General features: G+C 50.7%; 3 protein-coding genes across 3 annotated transcripts; all 3 read left to right on the forward strand.

The window, feature by feature from the left end:
* Positions 1-1146: 1146 nt before the first annotated feature.
* LOC124678150 (phenylalanine ammonia-lyase-like) lies at positions 1147-3695 on the forward strand. The gene is made up of 2 exons (XM_047214071.1): positions 1147-1593; positions 1677-3695. The coding sequence occupies exons 1-2, from the start codon at positions 1208-1210 to the stop codon at positions 3421-3423; spliced, it is 2133 nt and encodes a 710-aa protein (XP_047070027.1). The 5' UTR covers positions 1147-1207; the 3' UTR covers positions 3424-3695.
* A 1751-nt stretch (positions 3696-5446) lies between these two features.
* On the forward strand, positions 5447-7939 carry LOC124676164 (phenylalanine ammonia-lyase-like). Its single transcript, XM_047212239.1, has 2 exons — positions 5447-5966; positions 6053-7939. The coding sequence occupies exons 1-2, from the start codon at positions 5572-5574 to the stop codon at positions 7797-7799; spliced, it is 2142 nt and encodes a 713-aa protein (XP_047068195.1). The 5' UTR covers positions 5447-5571; the 3' UTR covers positions 7800-7939.
* A 1932-nt stretch (positions 7940-9871) lies between these two features.
* LOC124676165 (phenylalanine ammonia-lyase-like) lies at positions 9872-12483 on the forward strand. The gene is made up of 2 exons (XM_047212240.1): positions 9872-10391; positions 10482-12483. The coding sequence occupies exons 1-2, from the start codon at positions 9997-9999 to the stop codon at positions 12226-12228; spliced, it is 2142 nt and encodes a 713-aa protein (XP_047068196.1). The 5' UTR covers positions 9872-9996; the 3' UTR covers positions 12229-12483.
* Positions 12484-13095: the final 612 nt, after the last annotated feature.

Here is a 13095-nt window from a genome sequence, read left to right on the forward strand (position 1 = left end):
CAGCAACCAGCTGACTGACTGGCTGGTGAACGACTAAGCATGTCATGGTGAATGCATCAGTACAGGACCGCTGTTCTCTTGTGTTGATTAGTAACATAAGAATGCAGATAATTAACGCCCAAGCACACGATGCATCATTAACAGTGAACACTTGACTGACACTCGCAGGGCTGATCGGTGGACTGTACAATTTTAAAAAAAATATCAGTGAAACATGAGAGCTTCCCTACAACATGCTGATTCACAGGAAAATATCAGGAAAGCGCCCTATTGCATATTTGCATCAGGAAACGCTCAGCGTCACTAGCGCAAGCCTCACGTGCTAGCTTGATTTTAAAACATGTGGGTAACAACTCCCGTTGTCCATAGAAGAACTCAACTACTGGCTTTGGAGAAATAATCAAAGCTACTTCGTCAGAGAAATGACCGTGTTAGTAGCGGGTAGCAGCTAGCAAGCAGCAGACTCCAGCGTACCTCGTGCGGATCGGTAGTGAACAACTAAGAAAGTAAGCATGTCATGCATGGTGAATGCATCAGTGCAGGACCGCTATTCTCTTGCGTGATTAGTAACATAAGAATGCAGATAATTACCGCCCAAAGCACATGATGCATGGTAAACACTAAGCACTTGAGCATGCGAGCAAGCTAGGAAAATGTGGTAGGCGCCATATGAATGCTGTTTTCATCATCAGCCCCTGGCAGAACAGCGTAAAGAGGCATACCTGATCTGAAAAAGGGTGAAAAGAGAGAGAAGAGACAGAGACCTGTGCTTGTGCCTGTGTGGCTACCTGGGCATATCGTTGAGCACCTGGCCTGCAACTCGAAATGGAGGAGCAGGGAGTGCCGCGTCCCCCTCTCCTCCCGCACCAACCCCTTGGCCATTGCTCCGTGCGGAGCGCACCAACCAGTTCCAACTTGCGAGTCCAGCTGCCACGAATCCACCAACTCTACGTGCTCCCACGGCCACTAGCAGAAGCGGTCAACTTCGCCTTCCAGGTCCACACCAACCCACCCCACAACACCCACTTTGCTCACGCGCGCCACCTATTTAAACCCTCCCTCCCCGCCATTCCCCTCCAAGAAGAGCTCCAGCCTTCTCTGCAACTAGAGCTCCTCTTCACCATCCACAACTCCGTCCACCAGACACATATCGATACCTGCCGCTGCTCGTGTCTAGCTTACTTGTTTCAGCACTTATTTGCATAATATGTCGATGGGCAGTGCAGCCAACGGCGATGGCTTGTGCGTGCCGCAGCCGGCGCTGGCCGACCCTCTTAACTGGGGAAAGGCTGCCGAGGAGCTGTCGGGGAGCCATCTTGATGCAGTGAAGCGGATGGTGGAAGAGTACCGCAAGCCGGTCGTGACCATGGAGGGCGCCAGCCTGACCATCGCCATGGTCGCCGCGGTTGCCGCCGGTGCTGATACCCGGGTGGAGCTCGACGAGTCCGCCCGTGGCCGTGTCAAGGAGAGCAGCGACTGGGTCATGAACAGCATGGCGAACGGCACCGACAGCTACGGTGTCACCACCGGCTTCGGCGCCACCTCCCACCGCAGGACCAAGGAGGGAGGCGCTCTGCAGAGGGAACTCATCAGGTACGAATTAAACCACTCTACCTCTGGTTAAGTAACTTCGTGTTATAAGTACAGGAAGGCTTATTTGTTCTTTGTCTGGACAGATTCCTTAACGCGGGAGCCTTCGGCACCGGCAGCGATGGCCACGTCCTGCCTGCTCCAACAACCAGGGCAGCCATGCTCGTCCGCGTCAACACCCTGCTCCAGGGGTACTCTGGCATCCGCTTCGAGATCCTCGAGACCATCGCCACGCTTCTCAACGCCAACGTCACACCTTGCCTACCACTCCGCGGCACAATCACCGCGTCTGGTGATCTCGTCCCGCTGTCATACATAGCGGGTCTTGTGACCGGCCGTCCAAACTCCGTGGCCACGGCACCTGACGGAACGAAGGTTAACGCCGCAGAGGCATTCAAGATCGCCGGTATTCAGCACGGCTTCTTCGAGCTGCAGCCTAAGGAAGGCCTTGCCATGGTCAACGGTACAGCCGTAGGCTCAGGGCTCGCGTCCATGGTGCTCTTCGAGGCTAACATCCTTGGCGTCCTTGCCGAGGTTATATCAGCCGTGTTCTGCGAGGTCATGAACGGCAAGCCAGAGTTCACCGACCACCTCACACACAAGCTCAAGCATCACCCTGGCCAAATCGAGGCCGCGGCCATCATGGAGCACATCCTTGAAGGCAGCTCCTACATGGCGCTCGCGAAGAAGCTCGGCGAGCTCGACCCATTAATGAAGCCAAAGCAAGATAGGTATGCACTCCGCACGTCACCTCAGTGGCTCGGCCCTCAGATTGAGGTCATCCGTGCCGCCACCAAGTCGATCGAGCGCGAGATCAACTCCGTCAACGACAACCCACTCATCGACGTCTCCCGTGGCAAGGCTATCCATGGCGGGAACTTCCAGGGCACACCTATCGGTGTGTCCATGGATAACACCAGGCTTGCCATTGCTGCGATTGGCAAGCTCATGTTTGCCCAGTTCTCCGAGCTGGTTAACGACTTCTACAACAATGGTCTGCCTTCCAACCTCTCTGGTGGGCGCAACCCGAGCTTGGACTATGGCTTCAAGGGTGCTGAGATTGCCATGGCCTCGTACTGCTCTGAGCTCCAGTTCTTGGGAAATCCCGTGACTAACCATGTGCAGAGCGCAGAGCAGCACAACCAAGATGTCAACTCTCTCGGTCTCATCTCTTCCAGGAAGACCGCTGAGGCCATTGATATTTTGAAGCTCATGTCATCGACATTCTTGGTCGCCTTGTGCCAAGCTATCGACCTCCGCCACATCGAGGAGAATGTCAAGAATGCCGTCAAGAACTGTGTGAAGACGGTGGCCAGGAAGACCCTAAGCACCAACGACAGCGGCCATCTCCACAGTGCACGCTTTTGCGAGAAGGACCTGCTCTTGACCATCGACCGCGAAGCAGTCTTTGCGTATGCAGACGACCCTTGCAGTGCCAACTACCCACTGATGCAGAAGATGCGTGCGGTTCTCGTGGAGCATGCCTTGGCCAATGGTGAGGCCGAGCGGGACGCGCAGACGTCAGTGTTCGCCAAGCTCGCCACATTCGAGCAGGAGCTTCGTGTGGTCCTTCCCAAGGAGGTCGAGTCTGCCCGATGTTCCGTGGAGAACGGCACCGCCGCACAACAGAACCGCATCACTGAATGCCGGTCGTACCCGCTCTACCGCTTTGTGCGCAAGGAGCTCGGCACAGAGTACTTAACCGGCGAGAAGACGCGGTCTCCCGGTGAAGAGGTGGACAAGGTGTTCGTTGCCATGAACCAGGGCAAGCACATTGACGCTCTGCTTGAGTGCCTCAAGGAGTGGAACGGGGAGCCCCTTCCAATCTGCTGAACAGAGGATCAAGGAATTGAAGAGAAGATTATGTGCTTCAGAGTACATAAGGTTTCAGATGTGTTTAGCTGACAAGTATCATCACTGTTTTTTCATTGTATTTCCTAAAGTTGATGCCATAAAGTTCTTTCAGAGCTGCTATGCCGTTGCCAAAATTGCCAATTGCATTACGTGTTTCTGGTAGGTTGCCATTAGATATTCCATGATGCAAGTTAAAACTGTAGTGTGATATCTTTCATGAAGAATGTACAAGTCCCAATTTCTGAGTTCAATGTTCTGGTTCTTGGACGAACTTAGAACAATATGAAAAGAATATATTGTTGGTATGCCATATGGTGTACCGAAATAGACCGCGACTCAAAATTATAATTCATGACAGCGTGATCACTGATTGGACCAAGGTTTTTTCTCGGTAAACAAAAAGAATCTGGTGGGTAACGATATTTTTGGTTTTTCGGAAATTCCGGCCGAGATTTGCCAAACCAATTCACTATTTCATCCAAAATTTATCAAAAAATAAATAAATTTAGGCACATTATTTGAATATTGAAAATTTTCGTTCTGTATTATTTTTTCTAGGTGGTAACCGGTAAAACCGGTTTCCGCCGAAATATCGTAAATTCCAGTATATTTGCAGTTGCCATGTTGACCTCTGTCTGCTCAACACAGTCAAAGTCTGTCAGGCCAAGTGTGCACTGAACCACCAAAGAACCGGACTTCACACCGGAGGAAGTTTACATTCAGGAAGGAATTTGACTTGTCATTTGTTGATTTGAAGAGGGGGTGGTATAGACGACCAAGGCACGAACAACAGCGGGTTTTTATTTCCTGAGACGAAGCTTCAGTAGATCAGTGGATTGAGCTTTACTGAAGGAAGAAAATACATGTGATTCCGATAACCACCCAGTTTCAGTGGATCGAGCTACACTAAAGGAAGAAAATACATGAAAAGGAAACTAGTATCTTCAGAGTATCTGAATTATGCAGAGGGGATGAAAGTCGAATCGTGAGCCTGATAATGAAACAAATTCAATGAAACAACAACTGGAAAAATAAAGATTCAGTAGAACAGTAGAGCTTACTGAAAAATAAAGTACTCCTACATGTGGTTCCGAATTTCCGATCACCACGCAGCTTCTGTCCCGAGACTCGCGACTGGACTGACCTTGTTAGGACTGACCGCTGGTCTGCCTCGTTTTAAACAGAACTGCATGTGAAACAGGAAAAAGGAGAGGCAGTAGGAAAGCATCATACTGCAATAGGAAATACTCAAGGTCTCGATCGATCAAGTGCCCCACATGGCCATTTGTGCTAGCTTAGTCTAAATTAGAAGATGTGGGGTTCTTCAGACCCCCAAATGAATACCAGTGAGAGCCTATGGAGCACTAGCTAGAAGATAACGACTTGTCATAGCAGAACCCCGCACTGCTTTCGCTAAACAAAACAAAAACTAAGCTCCTCTTCGTTTTATTAAGATTTCTTTTCTTGTAGATTTGTATCCATGGTGCAAGGCTGCAAGCAGCCGGCCCCCCCTTGTTTAAAATGTTCAATTGTCGATTAAAGCCTCTATGGTTACATTAGTATGATTTGCACGTTCATACCTCGAAGTGCAGCGTTTGTGGCATCAATTTGGTAAAAGCCGCTTTCAGCAACAGGTGGTAGCAGTTAAACGCAGCATACACTAAGGATCCATTATTACTAACATAAGTTGTTGAACATATTATGCATGACACTGAAGACGCTCGTGGTCATAAGCAGGGTGCAGGGAGGTGAACTCCTGTGTGTAATGAATAATCTAACCTGCTACTATGGACTGACGAAGTCAGCACGGCGTGCTCTACTTCTTCCCGCAGCGCTCTCATCTACACACCCACCACCAATCCAGTGGTCAACCTCGCCTTACAGGTCCACACCAACCCACACCCGCACCCGCACCAACCCTGCTCAGCTTCTCTGCCTATTTAATCTCTCCCCGACCTCCATTCCCCTCCAAGAAGAGCCTCACCTTCCTCTCCAATTTGAGCTCCTCTTCAACACCAGAGTGTGAGACACCGATCAATACAGTAGCACTTTCAGAATCCAGATACACATACACCAACTACCGGTGTCTAGCTAGCTTCCTTGCTTACTACTTTGCTGCATATCTCCATGGAGTGCCAGAACGGACACGTTGCTGCCACCAGCGATGGCTTGTGCGTGGCACAGCCGGCCCGGGCCGATCCTCTGAACTGGGGGAAGGCGGCGGAGGAGCTTTCCGGGAGCCATTTGGATGCCGTGAAGCAGATGGTGGAGGAGTACCGCAGGCCAGTGGTGACAATGGAGGGCGCCAGCCTGACCATTGCCATGGTCGCTGCGGTGGCTGCCGGCGCCGACACCAGGGTGGAGCTCGACGAGTCCGCCCGTGGACGCGTCAAGGAGAGCAGCGATTGGGTCATGAACAGCATGGCTAATGGCACCGACAGCTACGGTGTCACCACCGGCTTCGGCGCCACCTCCCACCGGAGGACCAAGGAGGGTGGTGCTCTGCAGAGAGAGCTCATCAGGTACGAATTAAACCATTCTACTTCTGGTTAAGCATATTTGTCTACGAGGACAGGAAGCCTTATTTGTTTCTTGTTTGTCTCGACAGATTCCTTAATGCGGGAGCCTTTGGCACCGGCAGCGATGGCCACGTTCTGCCTGCTGCGACAACCAGGGCGGCCATGCTTGTCCGCGTCAACACTCTGCTCCAAGGGTACTCCGGCATCCGCTTTGAGATTCTTGAGACAATCGCTACCCTTCTCAACGCAAACGTGACACCGTGCCTGCCGCTCCGGGGGACCATCACCGCATCCGGTGACCTCGTCCCACTATCCTACATCGCGGGTCTTGTTACCGGCCGCCCAAACTCTGTAGCGACAGCTCCAGATGGTAGCAAGGTTAACGCAGCAGAGGCATTCAAGATTGCCGGCATCCAGCATGGCTTCTTCGAGCTGCAGCCCAAGGAAGGACTTGCCATGGTCAACGGCACCGCCGTGGGTTCTGGCCTCGCATCCATGGTGCTCTTCGAAGCTAACATCCTTGGTGTCCTTGCTGAGGTTCTATCAGCCGTGTTCTGCGAGGTGATGAATGGCAAGCCGGAATACACCGACCACCTCACACACAAGCTGAAGCACCACCCGGGCCAGATCGAGGCAGCGGCCATCATGGAGCACATCCTTGAAGGCAGCTCCTACATGGCGCTCGCAAAGAAGCTCGGCGAGCTCGACCCATTAATGAAGCCAAAGCAAGATAGGTATGCACTCCGCACGTCGCCTCAGTGGCTCGGCCCTCAGATTGAGGTCATCCGTGCCGCCACCAAGTCGATCGAGCGTGAGATCAACTCCGTCAACGACAACCCACTCATCGACGTCTCCCGTGGCAAGGCTATCCATGGTGGAAACTTCCAGGGCACACCTATCGGTGTGTCCATGGATAACACCAGGCTTGCCATTGCTGCGATCGGCAAGCTCATGTTTGCCCAGTTCTCCGAGCTGGTTAACGACTTCTACAACAATGGTTTGCCTTCCAACCTCTCTGGTGGGCGCAACCCCAGCTTGGACTATGGCTTCAAGGGTGCTGAGATTGCCATGGCCTCGTACTGCTCTGAGCTCCAATTCTTGGGAAATCCCGTGACTAACCATGTGCAGAGCGCAGAGCAGCACAACCAAGATGTCAACTCTCTCGGTCTCATCTCTTCCAGGAAGACCGCTGAGGCCATTGATATTTTGAAGCTCATGTCATCGACATTCTTGGTCGCCTTGTGCCAAGCTATCGACCTCCGCCACATCGAGGAGAATGTCAAGAATGCCGTCAAGAACTGTGTGAAGACGGTGGCCAGGAAGACCCTAAGCACCAACGACAGCGGCCATCTCCACAGTGCACGCTTTTGCGAGAAGGACCTGCTCTTGACCATCGACCGCGAAGCAGTCTTTGCGTATGCAGACGACCCTTGCAGTGCCAACTACCCACTGATGCAGAAGATGCGTGCGGTTCTCGTGGAGCATGCCTTGGCCAATGGTGAGGCCGAGCGGGACGCGCAGACGTCAGTGTTCGCCAAGCTCGCCACATTCGAGCAGGAGCTTCGTGCGGTCCTTCCCAAAGAGGTCGAGGCTGCCCGGTGTTCCGTGGAGAACGGCACCGCAGCACAACAGAACCGCATCACTGAATGCCGGTCGTACCCGCTCTACCGCTTTGTGCGCAAGGAGCTCGGCACAGAGTACTTAACCGGAGAGAAGACACGGTCTCCCGGTGAAGAGGTGGACAAGGTGTTCGTTGCCATGAACCAGGGCAAGCACATTGACGCTCTGCTTGAGTGCCTCAAAGAGTGGAACGGGGAGCCCCTTCCAATCTGCTGAACAGAGGATCAAGGAATTGAAGAGAAGATTATGTGCTTCAGAGTACATAAGGTTTCAGATGTGTTTAGCTGACAAGTATCATTACTGTTTTTTCATTGTATTTCCTAAAGTTGATGCCTACAATGTTCTTCCAGAGCTGCTATGCCGTTGCCAAAATTGCCAATTGCATTACGTGGTTGTGGTAGGTTGCCATTTGATATTCTATGATGCAAGTTAAAACTGTATTGTGATATCTTTCATGAAGAATGTACAAGTCCCAATTTCTGAGTTCAATGTTCTGGTTCTTGGACGAACTTAATTAGAACAATATGAAAAGAATATATTATTGGTATGCCATATGGTGTACCAAAATAGACCGCTACTCAAAATTATAATTCATGATAGCGTGATCACTGACTGGACCAAGGTTTTTTTCTCGGTAAACAAAAAATGCTGGTGGGTAACGATATTTTCGGTATTTTGGAAATACCGGCAGAGATTTGCCAAACCAATTCACTATTTCATCCAAAATTTATCAAAAAAATTAAATTTAGGCAAATTATTTGAATATTGGAAAATTTCGTTCTGTATTATTTTTTCTCGGTGGTAACCGGTACAATCGGTTTCCGCCGAAGTATCAGAAATTCCAGCCGATGAAAAAAAAAACTATTTGCAGTTACCATGTTAACCTCTGTCTGCTCAACACAGTCAAAGTCTGTCAGGTCAAGTGTGCACTGAGCCACCGAGAATGGGACTTCACACCGGAGGAAGTTTACATTCAGGAAGGAATTTGACTTGTAATTTGTTGATTTGAAGAGGGGATGGTATAAACGACCAAGACACGAACAAAGCAGGTTTTTATTTCGTGAGACGAAGCTTCAGTAGATCAGTGGAATGAGCTTTACGGAAGAAAGAAAATACATGTGATTCCGATAACCACCCAGTTTCAGTGGATCGAGCTATACTGAAGGAAGAAAATACATGAAAAGGAAACTAGTATATCAGAGTATCTGAATTATGCAGAGGGGGTCAAAGTCGAACCGTGAGCCTGTTAATGAAACAAACAACTAGACGACCAACTCACCAACAAAAGTGAGTCCCCTTTTTTTTCCCTAGATGAAGGTTCAGTAGATCAGTAGAGCTTACTGAAAAAAATAAAGTACTCCTACACGTGATTCCGAATTTCCGATCACCACGCAGCTTCTGTCCTGAGACTCACGACTGGACTGACCTTGTTAGGACTGATTGCTGGTCTGCCATCGTTTTAAACAGAACTGCACGTGAAACATGAAAAATAGAGCAACTAGGAAAGCGTCATACTGCAATAGGAAATACTCAAGGTCTCGATCAAGTTCAAGCCCCACATGGCCATTTGTGCTAGCTCAAGAAGATGTGGGGTTCTTCAGACCCCAAAAAGAATACCAGTGAGAGCCTATGGAGCACTAGCTAGCAGATAACGACTTGTCCATAGCAGAACCCCGCACTGCTTTGGCTAAACAAAAAACCTAAGCTCCTTTTCGTTTTATTAAGATTTTTTTCCTTGTAGTTATGTATCCAATGTGCAAGCAGCCACCCCCATGTTTAAAAGGCTCCGATGTTAATTAAAGAATATGGTTACATTAGTATGATTTGCACGTTCATACCTCGAAGTGCAGCGTTTCTGAAATCAATTTGGTAAAGCCGCTTTCAGCAACAAGTGGTAGCAGTTAAGTGCATTACACTAAGTGCATTTCATGCAATTGCTGTGGTGAACAACCTTGTCATGGGATCCATTATTACTACCATGAGTTGTTGAACATATTATGCATGCACTGAAGATGCTCATCGTCATAAGCAGGGAAGATGAACTGCTGTGCGTAATGAATAATATATGGACTAATGATGAACATTTTAGGACACGACGAAGTCAGTACTGCGTGCTCTACTTCCAGTGCCACGAAGCCGTCAGCGCTCTCATCTACGCACCCACCAATCCAGTGGTCAACCTCGCCTTCCAGGTCCACACCAACCCACACCCCACACCAACCCTGCTCAGCTTCTCTGCCTATTTAACCTCTCCCAGCCTCTATTCCCCTCCAAGAAGAGCCTCACCTTCCTCTCCAATTTGAGCTCCTCTTAAACACAAGTACGTCCACCAGAGTGCAAGACACCGATCAATCCAGTAGCACATCCAGAATCCAACTAGCTTCCTTGCTTTACTAGTTTACTGCATATCTCCATGGAGTGCAAGAACGGTCACGATGCTGCCAACGGCAATGGCCTGTGTGTGGCGCAGCCGGCCCGGGCCGATCCTCTGAACTGGGGGAAGGCAGCTGAGGAGCTGTCCGGGAGCCATTTGGATGCCGTGAAGCGGATGGTGGAGGAGTACCGCAGGCCCGTGGTGACCATGGAGGGCGCCAGCCTGACCATTGCCATGGTCGCCGCGGTGGCCGCCGGCGCCGACACCAGGGTGGAGCTCGACGAGTCCGCCCGCGGACGCGTCAAGGAGAGCAGCGACTGGGTCATGAACAGCATGGCAAACGGTACCGACAGCTACGGTGTCACCACCGGCTTCGGCGCCACCTCCCACCGCAGGACCAAGGAGGGAGGCGCTCTGCAGAGAGAGCTCATCAGGTATGAGTTAAACCATTCAAAATTCTGGTTAAGCATATTTGTCTATGACTGAGTACATGAAGCCTTATTTGTTTCTTGTTGTCTGGACAGATTCCTTAACGCGGGAGCCTTCGGCACCGGCAGCGATGGCCACGTTCTGCCTGCTGCGACAACCAGGGCGGCCATGCTTGTCCGTGTCAACACTCTGCTCCAAGGGTACTCCGGCATCCGCTTTGAAATACTTGAGACAATCGCCACCCTTCTCAACGCAAACGTGACACCGTGCCTGCCTCTCCGGGGGACCATCACCGCGTCTGGTGACCTCGTCCCGCTATCCTACATCGCGGGTCTTGTTACTGGCCGCCCAAACTCTGTAGCGACAGCTCCAGATGGTAGCAAGGTTAACGCAGCAGAGGCGTTCAAGATTGCCGGCATCCAGCATGGCTTCTTCGAGCTGCAGCCCAAGGAAGGACTTGCCATGGTCAATGGCACCGCCGTGGGTTCCGGGCTCGCATCCATGGTGCTCTTCGAAGCTAACATCCTTGGTGTCCTTGCTGAGGTTCTGTCAGCCGTGTTCTGCGAGGTGATGAATGGCAAGCCGGAATACACCGACCACCTCACACACAAGCTGAAGCACCACCCAGGCCAGATCGAGGCAGCGGCCATCATGGAGCACATCCTTGAAGGTAGCTCCTACATGATGCTCGCAAAGAAGCTCGGCGAGCTTGACCCGCTGATGAAGCCGAAGCAAGATAGGTATGCACTCCGCACATCACCGCAATGGCTTGGCCCTCAGATTGAGGTCATCCGAGCTGCTACCAAGTCGATCGAGCGCGAGATCAACTCCGTCAACGACAACCCACTCATCGACGTCTCCCGCGGCAAAGCTATCCATGGTGGCAACTTCCAGGGTACGCCCATCGGTGTGTCAATGGACAACACCAGGCTTGCCATTTCTGCCATCGGCAAGCTCATGTTTGCCCAGTTCTCGGAGCTGGTGAACGATTTCTACAACAACGGTTTGCCTTCCAATCTCTCTGGTGGACGCAACCCGAGCTTGGACTATGGCTTCAAGGGTGCTGAGATTGCTATGGCCTCGTATTGCTCCGAGCTCCAGTTCTTGGGCAACCCTGTGACTAACCATGTTCAGAGCGCCGAGCAGCACAACCAAGACGTCAACTCTCTCGGCCTCATCTCTTCCAGGAAAACTGCTGAGGCGATTGACATTTTGAAGCTCATGTCCTCGACATTCATGGTCGCCTTGTGCCAAGCTATCGACCTCCGCCACATCGAGGAGAATGTCAAGAATGCCGTCAAGAACTGTGTGAAGACGGTGGCTAGGAAGACCCTGAGCACCAATGACAGTGGGCATCTCCACAATGCACGCTTCTGCGAGAAGGACCTGCTCCTGACGATCGACCGTGAGGCGGTGTTCGCCTACGCAGATGACCCTTGCAGCGCCAACTACCCGCTGATGCAGAAGATGCGTGCAGTTCTCGTGGAGCATGCCTTGGCCAACGGTGAAGCCGAGCAGGACGTGCAGACGTCAGTGTTCGCCAAGCTTGCCACATTTGAGCAGGAGCTCCGTGCGGTTCTTCCCAAGGAGGTCGAGTCTACCCGGTGTTCCGTGGAGAACGGCACCGCCGCACAGCAGAACCGCATCACTGAATGCCGGTCGTACCCGCTCTACCGCTTCGTGCGCAAGGAGCTCGGCACGGAGTACTTAACCGGAGAGAAGACGCGGTCTCCTGGTGAAGAGGTGGACAAGGTGTTTGTTGCTATGAACCAGGGTAAGCACATCGACGCGCTCCTTGAGTGCCTCAAGGAATGGAACGGTGAGCCCCTGCCTATCTGCTGAAGAATGGCTCAAGGAACTCAAGAATAGAGTGCTTGAGAATTCAGATGGCATCCAGCGTGTACTGTTTGTTAATTTTATTTCCGGATATCGATGTTTGCAACGTTCTTCCAGAGCTGCAGTGTCAGTTGGAAAAAATAATTGCATGACTTGGTAGTGGTGTACTGGTGTTTAGCCTAGAAACTTTCTATGATGTTAGTTAGTAAAAGGGTACACTTAGCGATAAATATACATAATTATTGCACTAGTCCTTTGTTTTTATATCAATGTTCTGTCTCCTGAGGCAACTTTGAAGGATTCAAAGAATCTAGTATTGGTATGACATTTGGTGCGTTAGTGCATGGGCATGACATGCCAAAAGTTCAGAATAGGAAAGTTGTGCTTGCGCAGTGAACGGAATCTTCGGCGCTGTAGCTTTATCGACATGGTACAAGCTGGAAGGGCTTCGCTCGATTCTCAATCTTGCATCTAATTCCCTAATTCTATAGTATCACCAAAACGTCTTATAATTAGGGACAGCGGTAGTCCAATGCTTACTCATTTCTGTCTGGAACTAGTAATATTGAGGAAAATGTCGGGCAAGGGTCAAAAGGTCAGCGTTGGCAGGTGAGGAGTCTCAGCGATGATCCGAGCCAGAAAGTTATACAAATATGTAAGCTTACTATGATCCAAACGAACATCGAAAATAAATTTGAAAAACTTAGACCAAAGCATACAAATTCTAAGCTTCTGCTATTGCCCAGTCAAACATAACCCACTACCAGCAACAGTTCATACGTGCATATCATTTAATTAACCAAAGCAAATAGATCATCAGGAAACTGTCACAGAAGCTGACTTAATGAACTTGCGATACCCTATTTCTTCTTC

The sequence above is a fragment of the Lolium rigidum genome, chromosome 7 (assembly GCF_022539505.1).
Source record: "Lolium rigidum isolate FL_2022 chromosome 7, APGP_CSIRO_Lrig_0.1, whole genome shotgun sequence".
Lineage (NCBI taxonomy): Eukaryota > Viridiplantae > Streptophyta > Magnoliopsida > Poales > Poaceae > Lolium > Lolium rigidum.